The 14,131-nt window shown below is 45.1% G+C and overlaps 5 protein-coding genes across 5 annotated transcripts; 3 read left to right on the plus strand and 2 right to left on the minus strand.

Moving 5' to 3' along the window:
* Positions 1-541: 541 nt before the first annotated feature.
* On the minus strand, positions 542-1,250 carry ACHE_10446A (uncharacterized protein; the record flags this gene model as incomplete). Its single annotated transcript, XM_043279364.1, has 4 exons — positions 542-768; positions 828-1,083; positions 1,157-1,188; positions 1,241-1,250. The coding sequence occupies 4 exons, from the start codon at positions 1,248-1,250 to the stop codon at positions 542-544; spliced, it is 525 nt and encodes a 174-aa protein (XP_043131566.1).
* A 3,329-nt stretch (positions 1,251-4,579) lies between these two features.
* ACHE_10447A (uncharacterized protein) lies at positions 4,580-5,065 on the minus strand (the record flags this gene model as incomplete). The annotated part of the gene is made up of 1 exon (XM_043279375.1): positions 4,580-5,065. One exon carries the CDS (start codon positions 5,063-5,065, stop codon positions 4,580-4,582), a length of 486 nt encoding a protein of 161 aa, XP_043131567.1.
* An 805-nt stretch (positions 5,066-5,870) lies between these two features.
* ACHE_10448S (threonine aldolase family protein) lies at positions 5,871-6,941 on the plus strand (the record flags this gene model as incomplete). Its single annotated transcript, XM_043279386.1, has 1 exon — positions 5,871-6,941. One exon carries the CDS (start codon positions 5,871-5,873, stop codon positions 6,939-6,941), a length of 1,071 nt encoding a protein of 356 aa, XP_043131568.1.
* Positions 6,942-9,450: 2,509 nt separating this feature from the next.
* ACHE_10449S (lactate 2-monooxygenase) lies at positions 9,451-10,662 on the plus strand (the record flags this gene model as incomplete). The annotated part of the gene is made up of 1 exon (XM_043279397.1): positions 9,451-10,662. The coding sequence occupies one exon, from the start codon at positions 9,451-9,453 to the stop codon at positions 10,660-10,662; it is 1,212 nt and encodes a 403-aa protein (XP_043131569.1).
* A 1,810-nt stretch (positions 10,663-12,472) lies between these two features.
* On the plus strand, positions 12,473-13,705 carry ROM2_1 (RHO1 GDP-GTP exchange protein 2; the record flags this gene model as incomplete). Its single annotated transcript, XM_043279409.1, has 4 exons — positions 12,473-12,590; positions 12,651-13,075; positions 13,131-13,565; positions 13,625-13,705. 4 exons carry the CDS (start codon positions 12,473-12,475, stop codon positions 13,703-13,705), a joined length of 1,059 nt encoding a protein of 352 aa, XP_043131570.1.
* Positions 13,706-14,131: the final 426 nt, after the last annotated feature.

Genomic DNA, 14,131 nt, shown 5'->3' on the forward strand with positions numbered 1-14,131 from the left:
GCAATGCGACACTGTTCTCGCGAAACGGCGTTGAAGAAGCTTGAGAAGAACAGAGAACTTTGAGATACTGAGCAGCAGACAAGAGCACCAGCTATTTATGTATCAGCACTCCTCGTATTTCAAGCGCAAAGTGAATGAGTCTATCGATTGTTGACTGTTGACTGCGGGCATGAGTCCCCCGCCGCCAATCACGGGCAGAAAATTCGATGAGTGACGTCCTTCTGCCGTCGCCGCCTACTGACACCGCCTTTGTTACTCATATCTTACTAATGGCCCCAAATACGGACATCACTCGTCACTTCTGCCTGAACAACAGTGCCCTGCTTGCTTTGGGGAAAAGACGGTCCAATTCACCATTTACCATTCCGGAATGCTCTATCAATGAAAACCGACTGAAGGAAGGCTATACCATCGTAATTTCCCTCAGGCTGGCCCACTCGACCCCTTATAAAGTTATCATCATAAGAGCTGCCGCCTCGACTAGGAGGATTTTAAACTACTTGCTGGGTTTTGCTCACCCTCGGCTCTAGAAATTCGCCTTCTATATTTTCTCCACCTGGGGCTTGAAGGAATATTTGGTCGGTTCAATTATACCCTGAACAGTCTGAGGTCCGTGCAGCTTTTGGAGAGACCTGTAGGTGAGTATGGCAATAGGTGTATCCAATGGTGACAAGTTGAAGCCCTGAAAGTCAAATTCGAAATGACACGGCGAGCCATCGACACTATCGAAATAAGCTACATTATTGTGTCTGGTGAAACGAATTGCACCTTTTCACTCACGTTAAATCCATGATCAAAAGTGTTCATCAATAAGAAAGCTGACCTACCTTGAACGGTCGCCTCCAACTCGAAGATTGTGGTTTCATGTCCCTTATCAGGTAGGTTGGTCTGGGCTATGACAGCATGGCCCTTGACTGATATACAAAAGTAGGAATCAGTGATCCCAGCCCTGAGATCAAAGCTTCCATGGACGCCATCTTTGATAAAGCCGGCAAATGGATTGAGTGACTTGTAGTCAAAGGCTGGAATATGGGTTCCAATCTCGCCTTTAATCTGACCGGCCTTCTCGATGGTACCCTTGATCTGGAATTCGTTACCCCTTAGCCATGAGGTACATGTATGCTTCCCACGCCGGGGTTCGAGAAGCATCACACACCTTGATGGGACCAATATCTCTTTCAAAATCAACTATGCTCGAGATTAGCGGCAGCAATGAAAATCACGGTGTGTATTCTCATACCGATAAGCATTTTGGCAATTATTGTAGTCCAATTGTACTCCGTACCTGAAGACTCATTCTCGATAGCAATAGAGAAGGACTAGAGAGATCTCGAGGAAAATCTATTACCTATTTATAATGGTTCGAAGTGGGTAAAAGAAAGACGGGGAGCTACGTATTGCTAGGAAGCCAATAAACAATGATATACTTGTAAAGCTATATCAAGAATGATGCATACAGCTGAAAATGAATATGCAATAGAATGTGCTGTGACAATGCAAAAATGCACCAAAATGCACTTAAGTCGCCTAATTGCTGATAGTGACCAATCAGAACCCCCCGGCTCCTTAAGCCGTAGTCCGTGCATGGATCTTCTTCAGCCTCGAAGATGTTCGGTAGAGTGTCCTAGTATGGCCAGCTCACCTTCTATCTTTGCAACTACTGCCCGATTTAGATAACCAGGTCGAGAATGTCGATGCTGTGTTCAATATTACGCCATTACTCCCGTGATAACGCATATTAGGGTAGAGAAATTGGAGAAACACGGAACATTTTGCAACGAGTAGATGTATCGAATTGCAGATGAGCTGACCTGGGCTAGCTCAGCTCAGTTATCAGTTTTACCATTCTCAATGAAGTGCATAAGATCATCAACATAAATTGCATTATTCTATGCATTTATTATCCAGTAGTGTAGCCCTAAGTAACAGAGTTTCTGTACGACCGCTTGTCTGCGATCAAATGCCCAACACTTTGAAATGATACAAGCTTCTCAATATCATACCGTAACTATATATATTGGCGCAAATTTCACGACGGCAGCTCATATCTAACACGATCGCTCGGAGCCTCAACTGCAAAGTCACCGGGAGCCTCAACTGGAGATCGTGGCTGTTGAGCTATAGGCCCCCACTTGGAAGAGTCTTGCGAAGGATTTTGTAGAGACCAAGCGGCCGCCGCGTTTGGAACTTTCAGATGAGCTTTCTGACGACGACGGAAATACCAGATTATAGCAGCTAGGACTATGAGAAAAGCACAGCCAAGCCCAACACCGACACCAATTCCCACTTTTATTTGTGGCTTAAGTCCTGCTTCATCGCATTGGTCTGATGACCCTGTAGGTGTGGTAAGACATGCTTGGGTGGGTGAAGCACCAGTTGCGGTAGGTGAGATGGTTGACCTATTCATCGACGTGGTAGAGGGAAGCCTCGCTGTGGTGGCCTCGTTTGCGAGGATGTTGAATGTATGGCAAATAAAATAATCGTTGCCCTTTTCTTCACTGATTACTTGGAGGACGAAGACATTTGTTTTTGTTAAATTTCCCACTGGTGAGACAGTCCAGCCGTAAGAGCTGGCACCTCGTAAAGGGCCCGTGGTAGTCAGTCAGACATGGAAAGGGAAAGTCACGTTAGCTACATTGGACATACCCTGAATACGCTTGCCTTTATTTGTACCAACTTGCCATAGCCAGAGGGAATAGACGTTCCAGTTGGTCGACCATTGGATTTCAAGCAGATCGCCAGCTTTGTATTTTGGATTCTTGTCCGCCCTTGCTGGAGGTGAGAGGAATACGTTCTGCTCTGCCCCAAGTACGGGGTGAAACAGAAGCAGTAATAGAGTCTTCAATATGGTTGCCATTTCCCTCAGAAATCTCATGACCGCTATCAGCCGGCAAGAATGTCAAGACAGCTAAAGAAGAGAGAATGGAGCTCGTGAACTTGAGATGCTTACTTCTGAGGCTGTTGATGTTGCGCAGATATTTCCCCTCGTCGATGTGTTACACGCCGCGTCGCACTGCTAATTTGAACAGGACTCGAGTTGCTCAAGGTGTATATAAGTTGATCATCCAAAGAAGGTTCGTCTGACCGAAAACATTGTCCACCTACCAAGCTACTATACATCGAGTCAAATATAAACAAGGTAAACAAGGCGATCTATACTAATAACCCAGTTTCCCCCGTGTTGTGAACAAAAATGCATCAATTAACCATAATCTCTTATCGCACTGACAAAGAAAACAGGATACCCGCAAATAAACACAGAAAGATATCATGGAGGCAGCTCATATCTGACACTTTTATGAGCTTCAACGAAGTCACCTGGGACCTCAACTGAAGGAATCCCCGGCTGTGACTGATGAGTAGGATATTGTGTATTATCAGGCTCAGACCAGATGATAAATTCTATTGCTTCACTAACAGCTGTAGCTGCTCGGCGGCGGAAGTACAAAGATATAGCAGCAAGGACTATGAGAAATGTACAGCCAAGGCCAACACCAACGCCAATCCCCACATTTGCCTGTGGGGATAACCCAGCTTCAATGCAAGGATTCGACGAAACCGTAGATATTGAATCGCATGCCTCAGTGAACGAGGGGGGTTGCTGTCGTGCTGGCATTGCTTGCAGTGATGTTAAATGTATGGCAACTAAACCAACTATCGTAATTATCCACATCTGTTATTGCGAAATGATAAATATCTCTCTCCGTTACATTCCCTACTGGAGAGACAGTCCATCCATAAGATGTAAATCTCTGTGCACTGTCTATGATCATCAATAAGGCCATGTAAACCAAAAACGTGAAGTAAAAAAAGGACACACCCAGAAGCTCTTTGCCTTGATCAGTGCCAGTCTTTCAAACCTGGAGGTAGATTGGGTTTTCTATGCCGGTGGTCCATTGAATATGAAGTTTTTGACCAACATAGTATACCGGATTATAATCAGAGCCTTGTGGAGGATTTATGAAGGAACCATTTTTGTTTGCCCCAATAACAGAATGGACCAGCAAAACAAGAACGGGAAGGACTCCCAGCATATTTAGCATTATTTTCATAAATTCAACGTTGTTATAAACATGGAAAGGAGAAGTTAGGAGACAACTGAAAGAGGGAGGTCGAAATGCTCACTTTTGAAGGCTGACGAGGCTATGCAGGTGGTCTATTCCCATTGCCAAGATATTACACAGAGCCTTGCTCACGCACATACACAACTCAAGGTCGGCTGGTTGTGATCTTAGTGGCAAAATTAGCTATACTACATCCCGGGATGGAATAGGAAGTAGCATCATCGCCAAGTCACACCATCATGTCCTTCCAACCAGGAACTGTAGATAAACGAAATCCTACATATATATTTACAATCAGCTTATTTTGCCCGACAGTGTCATGATCTTGCTTTGACAAAAATCTTCGTGCCGATCAAGTGTGGACGACCTGGATCAAGCATTGCCATTATTCTAACCCTATTATACAGAACCCTATATAGCCTCAAAAACTGTCACATACTCGTCGATTACCCATAGCTTTTGTATATCGTGCCGAAATACATGTACATGCGTACACTGACAAACAGACGCAAGTCTCACGATGACAATTCGTATCTGACACGATCGCTAGGAGCTTCAGCAACTGCAGAGTAACCGGGTACTTCGACCGGAGGAGGCATTTGCTTGGAAGGGTCCGGTGTATCGCTTGGTGGAGACCATGCAGGAGGTTGATTTGGCGCATTAGAATCAGGAGCAGTAGCGGAAGCGGCTTTCCGACGACGGAAATACCAGATGATAGCGGATAGGGCTATGAAAAACGCACAACTGACTCCAACGCCGATACCGACACCCACCTCTGTGCCGCTGTCTGAATCTGAAGATTCGGCGGATGTTGAAGAGGATGCCGAAGGGGTATTGGATGAAGGCGTTGAAGTTGTAGTGCCGTTCTTTGGTAGAATCCTGAAGTGGTTGCAAGTGAAAGTATTCGTGTAATCGTTATCATCAAACATTTCAAAATAGAAAAGACGTGTTAAATCCATTTCTGTTTGCACAATCCAGTTCCAGTATCTCTTTCCTGTCATATTAACTGTATTTATCAGTCAGGTGTGAGAATAGCATGTTGCTGCCAGAACAGACATACGCTCAATGAACTGCCTTGCATCTGTACCGACTTGATTAAGCACAAGAGAATAAGCCTTGAAGTTGGTTTCCCAGAGTATTTGGAGTGTCTGGTCCACATCGTACTCCAGAATTTTGTCGGTTTTCTCTGGAGGACGCCAGAAAGAATTAACCGCGTTGACCCCTGAAATGGAATGAAGCAAAATGATCAAAAGGGAGTTAGACATGTTTACTGTCCTTATCATGGTTCTAATACCACAACCAGTAAGGAATAAAATTGAGGACAGCTAGAAAGCTCGAAAGGAGAGAGATTCCAGGCTGGTACCAGGAAGCGGAATGCTTACATTTTGAGGCTGATCATGTTGTACGAGCATCTTCTCTGAAGTTGTTACACACGTCGTCTTGCCAATAATTGAGCAAGACTCGAGTTGCTCAAGACATGTACCTAGAAGACAATCAACATTGTCTTCTAGTGACGTGCATATGGCGTATGGCACCCTTCCCTCAATTAGCGATGCCGCCTACCTACCGAGTTAATACATATTGATTTTAATGATAAAAAGGGGCCGATATTGAAGTGACGAAGGAAATCGGCTTTCCTTTTGTTTATTTTCAATACGACTGTGTGGTTCATTCCCGACATCGGGAATAAGTCGTTGAATCAATTCCGATGTTTGGGGTATTTATCGGCTCACTTTCACGGACCCCTAGACCTCCTGACAACACACGTTTTTGTACAATTTTTATTCCTTTCAAACCTCATAGAATATGCCTGGTCCCTTTTCTGAAGATATGGCACTGCCTCAGTACAGCTTTATGGACGATTACAGCGAGGGTGCACATCCCCAACTTCTCGAGGCTCTTGTACGCACCAACTCAACCCAGCAACTTTCCTATGGAAACGATGAGCACAGCAACGAAGCCCGCCAATTAATCCGGACCAAGCTCTCTGCCACCGAGGATGAGGTTGCTATTCACTTTGTACCTAGTGGAACTTCCGCCAATCTTATCTGCATCGCGAGCTGTTTACGGCCTTTCGAGGCGGTGTTGACCGTCGATTCAGGGCATATTGTTAGCAAAGAAGCGGGCGCCATTGAGGCTACTGGACACAAAACGATTGTTGTCCCTGGGGTAGGAGGGAAAATGACGCCTGACAACCTGGAAAGGGCTGTTCGCCAGAATCAGTTCTTCCCGCACAACGCTAAACCGCGGTTGGTTTATATCTCCAATGCCACGGAACTAGGAACGATTTACACCAAACGAGAATTGAAAAGCCTCAGTGCCGCGTGCAAACGCTGGGGCCTGTTGCTTCTCATAGATGGCGCTCGCATTGGAGTAGCACTGAGTGCTCCGTCTAATGATTTGACACTGCGAGACCTAGTGGACCTAACCGATATTTTCTGGATTGGTGGCACCAAGAATGGCGCATTACTGGGGGAAGCAATTGTTGTACGGAAGCATTTGGCGGACGGCTTTGCTTTTTATTTGAAACAACACGGCGCATTGTTAGCCAAAAGTCGTATAATAGGTGTTCAGTTTGCAGAACTCTTCCGGAAGAGCCTCTTCTTTGAGCTTGCAGCGAATGCCAACAACGCAGCCCAGATGATCTCAAACAATTTTCAAGAACTGGGTTATCAACTATCTGCGAAAACCGAGACGAATCAAGTATTTGCAATATTACCGGAGAGCTTGGCTAAGCGGCTTGAAGAACGGTTTCGCTTTTATGTGTGGGAACACCTCGACAATCAACAAGTTGTGGTTAGGATCGTTACGTCGTGGGCTACAAACACATCAATGGTGGATAAATTTAACGCATGGGTTCAGCAGTGGACTATCTAAAGGCACACAATAAGCCATTCGACAATATGGATAATGAAAAGTGTACGAAAATTTTAATGGAACAAGCTCAGCATAACCTATCTGCCTTCAACACCGAGTACTATCGAGCTATGCAGCCGTCCTTGCCCTAGAAAATATCTAGTTAACACCAGTACAAACAGCAACTTATATATGTCAGGCAGCTAAGAGACCAATGGATACAATTGAAGCGCTAGCAGTAATACCAGTACATATACATATTAAACTATTTTTATTTGGAGAAATGCTCGCTTCGTTGTACTGATTACTAATCGCCTAAAATGGCATTCCCGACTTTTTGATTCCCGACAACTTTTGTTCTTGTAAAACGAGGACCTGTGAATTCCCTGTTCCGGTTAGTTTTACCGTTTCTGGTTTAGCCTCCCGATACGCCGTATTGTAAACACCGCCCGCCTGGCCTCCCAATATAAAAGAGCCCTCCCTCACTGTTCTGACTTCGTCTCCTCACAAATCTTTTTCTCTTGCCAAACTCCCCTCCCATATTCTGCACTCATCCATATTCCTGGCCACCTGAACTCCGCCGCCCCCTCCCCCTTTTTTTTTTCTCGGAAATTGCGGCTGCGCCTTCTCACCTCCACTTCCGGTTTCCTTTTCCTCGTTTACGTTGACCGGTGTTTCAAGCTGATTCTGTCTCCCTCTATTCTTTATACAGTGAATTGGTTCATATCCTTTGCTCCCCTATCTTTTACTAAAAAGCGAATTTATATGAGGTCTTGCTTTTCCGGCCGCTCTTCATTAATGGTATCCGCCCTTTCGACTCCCTTATCAAATGAAAGGTATTGACACCAGGCTTGACAGACACCCAAGGCTGATTACAGCTTACAATTGACCCCATGCATTGCCCCTTTCCGCGGGCGCCCGTCCTGCGTCGCTCCTTCGCCCTAACGATGCTGATCCCATGTGCCGCGTATGCGGTTGGAACGCTCAGATGACAACGATTTAGCATCCGGGAGAAACAAATCCAATGGCATAAATGCCTCACCTGTGGTTTTGTTGGTTATTTTCGCCACAAACACTGGTCACATTCCCGCGGAGGCGGTTTTGTAAAGTCTGGAACCAAACCTCACTGCCAAGTGATGAATGATTGGAGCTCTGTTGTCAAATTTCCAGTCTGCTGCCCCCCATGGCACTGTGGAAAGGAAAATGCTACAAGAACCATCATTCGCCGATGCAAAGTTCCTCAGAAAATGAACTATGCTCCCGTGCCCTCATGACCATAACACTGGTTTCACATGTCGCTTTGAGCAATACGGCAATGTTTGGTTAATCCTGCCTTTGACTGTTTAGCATTCTGGGATGCATTAAAGCTGGATTCCAGAGTGATAGGGATACAGCAGCAATTTCAAGGCGCTCAGGGGCGTCGATTAGGCTATAGCATTCATGCCACATCAATGTGTTCTGTTGTCGAAATCAGAGGTGTTTCAAGCGAATGATTTGGCTCCCATTGCGCGGGTGATGATGGAGCTGATGCAGAAATATGCCAAAGATGATAGGATCGTTGGTACTGACAAATTTGATAGCTGACGGAGTTGCTTAGCTGCTATTGAAGCTCTCTACGACAACGTGGACTGGCTTATTGGAAGAATTGAAAAGGGTTTGTAGTTCTCTCTTTGATTTTGAAAGCTGCTCATTGGTTTCTAACAGTGTCTTTTGACGTAAATCCGTTGGTTTCGTGGTGAACTAAGTGATCTAGCATAGTATAGCCACTAATCATTAGCTGTCCTCTTCCAATATTGAACTACTTGGCATCTGCACATAGCCACAAACAGACCATAGATGTTATTAGATTACCGCTATTCCTTATGAGGTTCAGCACTCGCCTAGCTAATTGCCTTTTATTCGGCTATAAACGGATTACTCAGCTGAGAGAACTCCTGGATTTCCGGATTCGCTCTTTTTTCTTCATTAGGTAGACAGACCTCAATATAACGCTCGTTACTATCATCTCCATCTAGCCTTTTTAGGCGTATTGCCTACGCTGACCCACCAGCCTCAACAATAGAGTTATCTCGTATGGACCACGTTGAGCCTACAATACCACTAGGCCACCTTTTAGGAAATTCTGGGTAATAAATAGCAATGCACCGGCTAATCTTTCGGAGTTGGACAACGGTTCCCGGACTGCTGCAGGGTCAATATCGACAGACGATCCCTTGATATAGCTCCCGTCCGAATAGAGACTTTCGAATTCTTAGAAACTCCGTTCAGGCCCAAATAATTGACATCAGCAAGGCGTTTATATGGCTAAGAAAGAAAATATCTACATATATGAATACATAATAAACTTTGGATACGCGTCCTGCAGTCTATGACGACACTTGATAGGAATGTGCTTGCGGCCCGGCTTGCGGCCCGCATTTTTGTCATTTTTATCCGGTTTTCGAGACAAGACAATCAGTTTAAAGAGACTCGCACATACTTTGTATTGTGTTTCCTTCCTGCAAGATTTCAGAGAAATCTGTACGCTATCATGAATATCGCACCGAACCCAGCGCCGTATACGTACGAAGTGGAGGTTTATCAAGAGGGCCTCCGTGATAAAAGACCGGCGATTACCTTCAATGCATTTGAATGGGAAAAATTAGCCAAAGAACGTCTCTCGGCAGAGAGTTTTGGATACGTCTGGGGCTCTGCCGGATCTCGCGAAACCGATGACAACAACCGAGCAGCCTTTAAGAAATGGGGAATTGTGCCCTCCCGTCTGGTGAAATCCGACTTTCCGAGCTTAAAGACCACTTTGTTCGGTGACAAATACGATTATCCGTTGGCTATTGCACCGGTGGGAGTCCAGCGAATTTTTCACAGGGATGGTGAAGTCGCAGCGGCTTCTGCAGCGCAACAGGAGAACGTGACATATATCCTCAGCACTGCATCTGCAACAAGCATCGAGGACGTCGCAATGGCCAACGGATCCGGACCCCGCTGGTTCCAGCTTTACTGGCCCCAAAACAACCAGAGCGATATTACCGTCAGTCTGCTGAGGCGGGCCAAAGCTGCCAACTACAAAGTCTTGGTGGTGACCCTCGACACGTACATCTTGGGATGGCGGCCGTCGGACCTGGGCAATGCTTATAATCCGTTTCTTCGCAAGGACAGCATCGGGGTTGAATTAGGGTTCTCAGACCCTGTTTTCCGGCGCAAATTTCAAGAGAAACACGGCAAGACCATCGAAGAAGACATGTCCAAGGCAGCGGCCGAATGGGCTCACACCATCTTCCCTGGAACCAGCCATGGCTGGGAGGATCTCCGTTTCCTACGCGAAAACTGGGATGGCCCTATTGTTCTCAAGGGCATCCAGACTGTCGAGGACGCCAAGTTGGCAGTCGAATATGGGATGCAGGGCATCGTTGTTTCCAACCATGGTGGACGTCAACAGGATGGTGGTGTTGGCTCGCTGGATGTGCTTTCTGAAATTGTCGATGCTGTCGGAAAAAAATTGGAGGTCCTATTCGACTCTGGCGTCCGTTGTGGTGCGGATGTTATTAAGGCTCTAGCGCTTGGAGCCAAAATGGTCCTACTTGGTCGACCTTACGTGTACGGTCTGGCAATTGGCGGCGCAGAAGGCGTTCGCCATGTGCTCCGCAGCATTCTTGGAGATATAGATTTGAATCTTCATCTATCTGGGATTAAATCAGTGTCACCTGAACACCTGAACCGCTCTGTGTTACGCCGAGTAGCATAGAGTTAATGCCTCTGTTGTCTGCTGATGTGTTCAACCATATTTTATTATAGGCGGATAGAGCCTGGAAGATATATACAGGGAAGATTTGGTAGAGAGGAAGAATTCCGAAGAATTCTTACTGAGATAGGGACTAGCATATGTTGTAGTTCTGTATTCAACTAATCAACTCAATTGTCCCAGTATGTCCAATTAGTCCAGTTAGTGTTTGTTTGCTTACTTCCTCTTTATCTTTGCCTTCTCTTGCTCCATATCTGTTACAACCCATGCGCTCCGATGCGACCTCCGACTTCCACTACAAAGATCATCACATCAAAGGAAGCCTCAGAAACATGATAAAAGCCAAGTAATATTGGCCCTTTAAGCTATACAAAATGACAAAAATTTAAGCTCTCGAGCTGCTGGCAGGATCTATCACGTGGACCATGTGAAGCTCAGTTGCCGCCGGTGTGGCATGCGATTACGATGCAATATGTCAGCCAATTCACGGAGGCTCACTGATCTGGAGGGATCAACGCTTGCTGAACACATACTTGATCTAGATTCCAAAGGGTTTCCTTCTCGGTCCTAGAAACTATGAGGAACGAGAGAATCCGCCGCAGATTTTATTAGACGGATCAAGGATTATACACTGATGAGACTGGACTCCATTCTGGATAGGAACCAAGAAGAATGTCCCCGTGCTTTTCCGACATGCCCTAGGTGTTTTCCAGCTACTCAAGTCTAATTAATCCTTGTTTACAAAAACGTCGATCCAGCCATTACCCAATGAAGACGGCGTTTTCAGTTGAAGATAGTGGAATAGAAAGCAAAAACGCGTCTGTCATAACTCCGTGGTGAGAGAAGTTAGTCTTCAGAAAACCTGATAAGATACCTATGTTCACAGACCCATCTGCCGACAAGAGGATGTTTTCAGTATTTATGTCACCGTGTACAATTCCCAATTTTTTGTAAATGTACTCGATCCCCGTCAGGATTTCACAGCAGAATGCCGTGATTTCGTATGCTTTCAACTGGCCCAATGGCGTTGCAAATACCTGTGCAAGTGACACATCTAGCACTTCGTAAAGATGTGAATCATGTTAGTGATATAGCGCTTGTTGGAAGGTGACGATATTCTTGTGAGAAACTGCAGTGAGCGTTGATAACCAGTCTTCATGAACCTTGATATTTTGATTGTCATCTCCAAGAATGTATCATCCTTGGTGAGTGCAAAGTGTCCCAAACCTACTTACTATATCTTGAATATTGCCTGGTATCGTTCCCATGGATTAGACACTCTTTGCGGTGGCGTCGTACTCCTCGCAGCGGCTTGATATCCCGTACTGGTACACTCTGAGCATACCTATAATGCGGTGGTTTTCCTGTGCTGCACGAGTAAATTTAACTAAGATTGGCTACCTACCTTACTCACGAATCAGCAGATGACATTGACCTGTGCTCATGAATACCATGAGGCATTAGTAAACTAGACCTGGATATGATTACCCAAATGGGGGCCCTTTCACCCAATATCCTAGTATGTTTACAGAATTTACGCATGATTTATTATAGTAGTAGTTTGTATGTGATATAAATACACCGTATTTTATTAACTTGGGTACGAGCCTCGAAGGCATTTGGGTATTGGGTACAACATCTGTAAGATGATGACGTCATGATAAGAATGATGCACTTTTGGTCCTCTTGCACCAACGTATGAAAAGCGGAAATGGTCGGTTAGGCTCAGCTGAAGGTTATCTTCTCTGGTCACATTCGTTCCTTGGGCCTGTGATTTCAATTTTGTGGATGTTAAAGCCAAAGGTTTATCAGGATGATCGAAAAGGAATATGGGAAACACACTGAGCATAATCATAATTTTTACTGCAAGACCGTTCTGCGCAAAAATTACTTTACAGAAACCAATTGTGTGAACTGTCTATTACCCATTAGTACGTTTCTTGTCCTTCCTGGAAAGTTTGCATTGGATTTATTGACTAATTGCTTTACAGATGGTGATAGGGATTTGGTGATTGGCACGGACAACGGAATTTACTTGGTCAATCAATGGCCTATCGACGAAAACATCGGACCGCAGCTAATTATCGACACTGTCGGCGTTACTCAGATTGACATTCTGGAAGAGCATCGCCTATTTATGATCCTGTCGAATGGAACACTAAGTTCATATCCAATTGAAGTCCTGAATGCTAGCGGAGACCAGGATTTAGTATCTTGCGAACCACAGAAGGTCCAAGACTATGTGGACTTCTTCAAGATCGGGATTAGCGTGGGACGACATCTTGTGTGCTCTGTCAATACTTCGGAATCATCAACTGAAATCAGAGTTTTTCAGCCTACGGATATCTTCAATCGAAATGGTATGAGGTTAGCCCTGGACAGTATGGGAGATGGAAACACACTCAACCTGTTCAAGGTGAGTAATTCCTTTTTTCCTTTGACAAAACTACCATCTAAATTTTTTTTTCAAGGTATTTCACATTCCTGTCGAATGCTGGTCTGTACACTTCCTGCGGTCAACTTTAGGCATTGGCTGCACAAAGGGGTTCAAAATCATCAATCTGCATACTGCAGATATTTACCCACTTCTTGACCCGGCAGATAAATCGCTAGATTTTGTTTCACAGAATGAAAACCTCAAACCCTTTCACATTGAAAAAATGGACAACGGCAGATTCCTTCTCTGCTACAATGGGTTCTCAATGTTTGTGAACCGGAATGGATGGCTAGCACACCCTGACTGGAAAATTTCTTGGAAGGGCACACCGAAATCTTTTTCGGTGTCATATCCATATATATTAGCCTTTGGGTTGGACTTGGTAGAATTTTGGCACATCAAAACAGGCAAACTGCTTGATACTATTGTTGGACACAATATTCGGATGTTACATTCGCGTCCAGGACAGGTGAGAAATTCACTTAGTATTTAATTCTGGGGTTTCTTCAATTGCTGATCTTGAATAAGACATTTTACGCCTTTGAAGACGACGGTGGTGAGGATGCAGTAGCAAGTTTAACATTTAGCGCGGCCTCAGGACCCTCCTGACCACCGAGCCGCCAGCTGACATCTCCAATCACGCAGTAGGGAACTATTTCCTCGGCAGTCAATAGACTAAAATAGGCCAAGGAAACTACTCCTTACTGGACACGCGCGGCTGAGCCCACCTCTGCAACTGTTGGATGCTGCAGTGTCTGACTTGTTTCTCCCAAAGGCGCAGCAGTGTCTCAGCACCCATGTCCTTTAAACTTGAATACAATAACAACCTCCCTATTGTGGAGGGAACTACAGCATCGCTTTACAACGGATGTAACTTGTATAGGCCTTGTCAATTGAACCGGATAACACCTGAATACTAAAGCCTTATTATAGCTGGGCTAGGATTGAGAAGCATAAAACAACATACGCCACTGATTAGAAAGAATAATTGTGATTACCTTGATTCTTACCGAGCCATAACGCCTAAGTGTCATA

This window comes from Aspergillus chevalieri, chromosome 1 (assembly GCF_016861735.1).
Source record: "Aspergillus chevalieri M1 DNA, chromosome 1, nearly complete sequence".
Classification (NCBI taxonomy): Eukaryota; Fungi; Ascomycota; class Eurotiomycetes; order Eurotiales; family Aspergillaceae; genus Aspergillus; species Aspergillus chevalieri.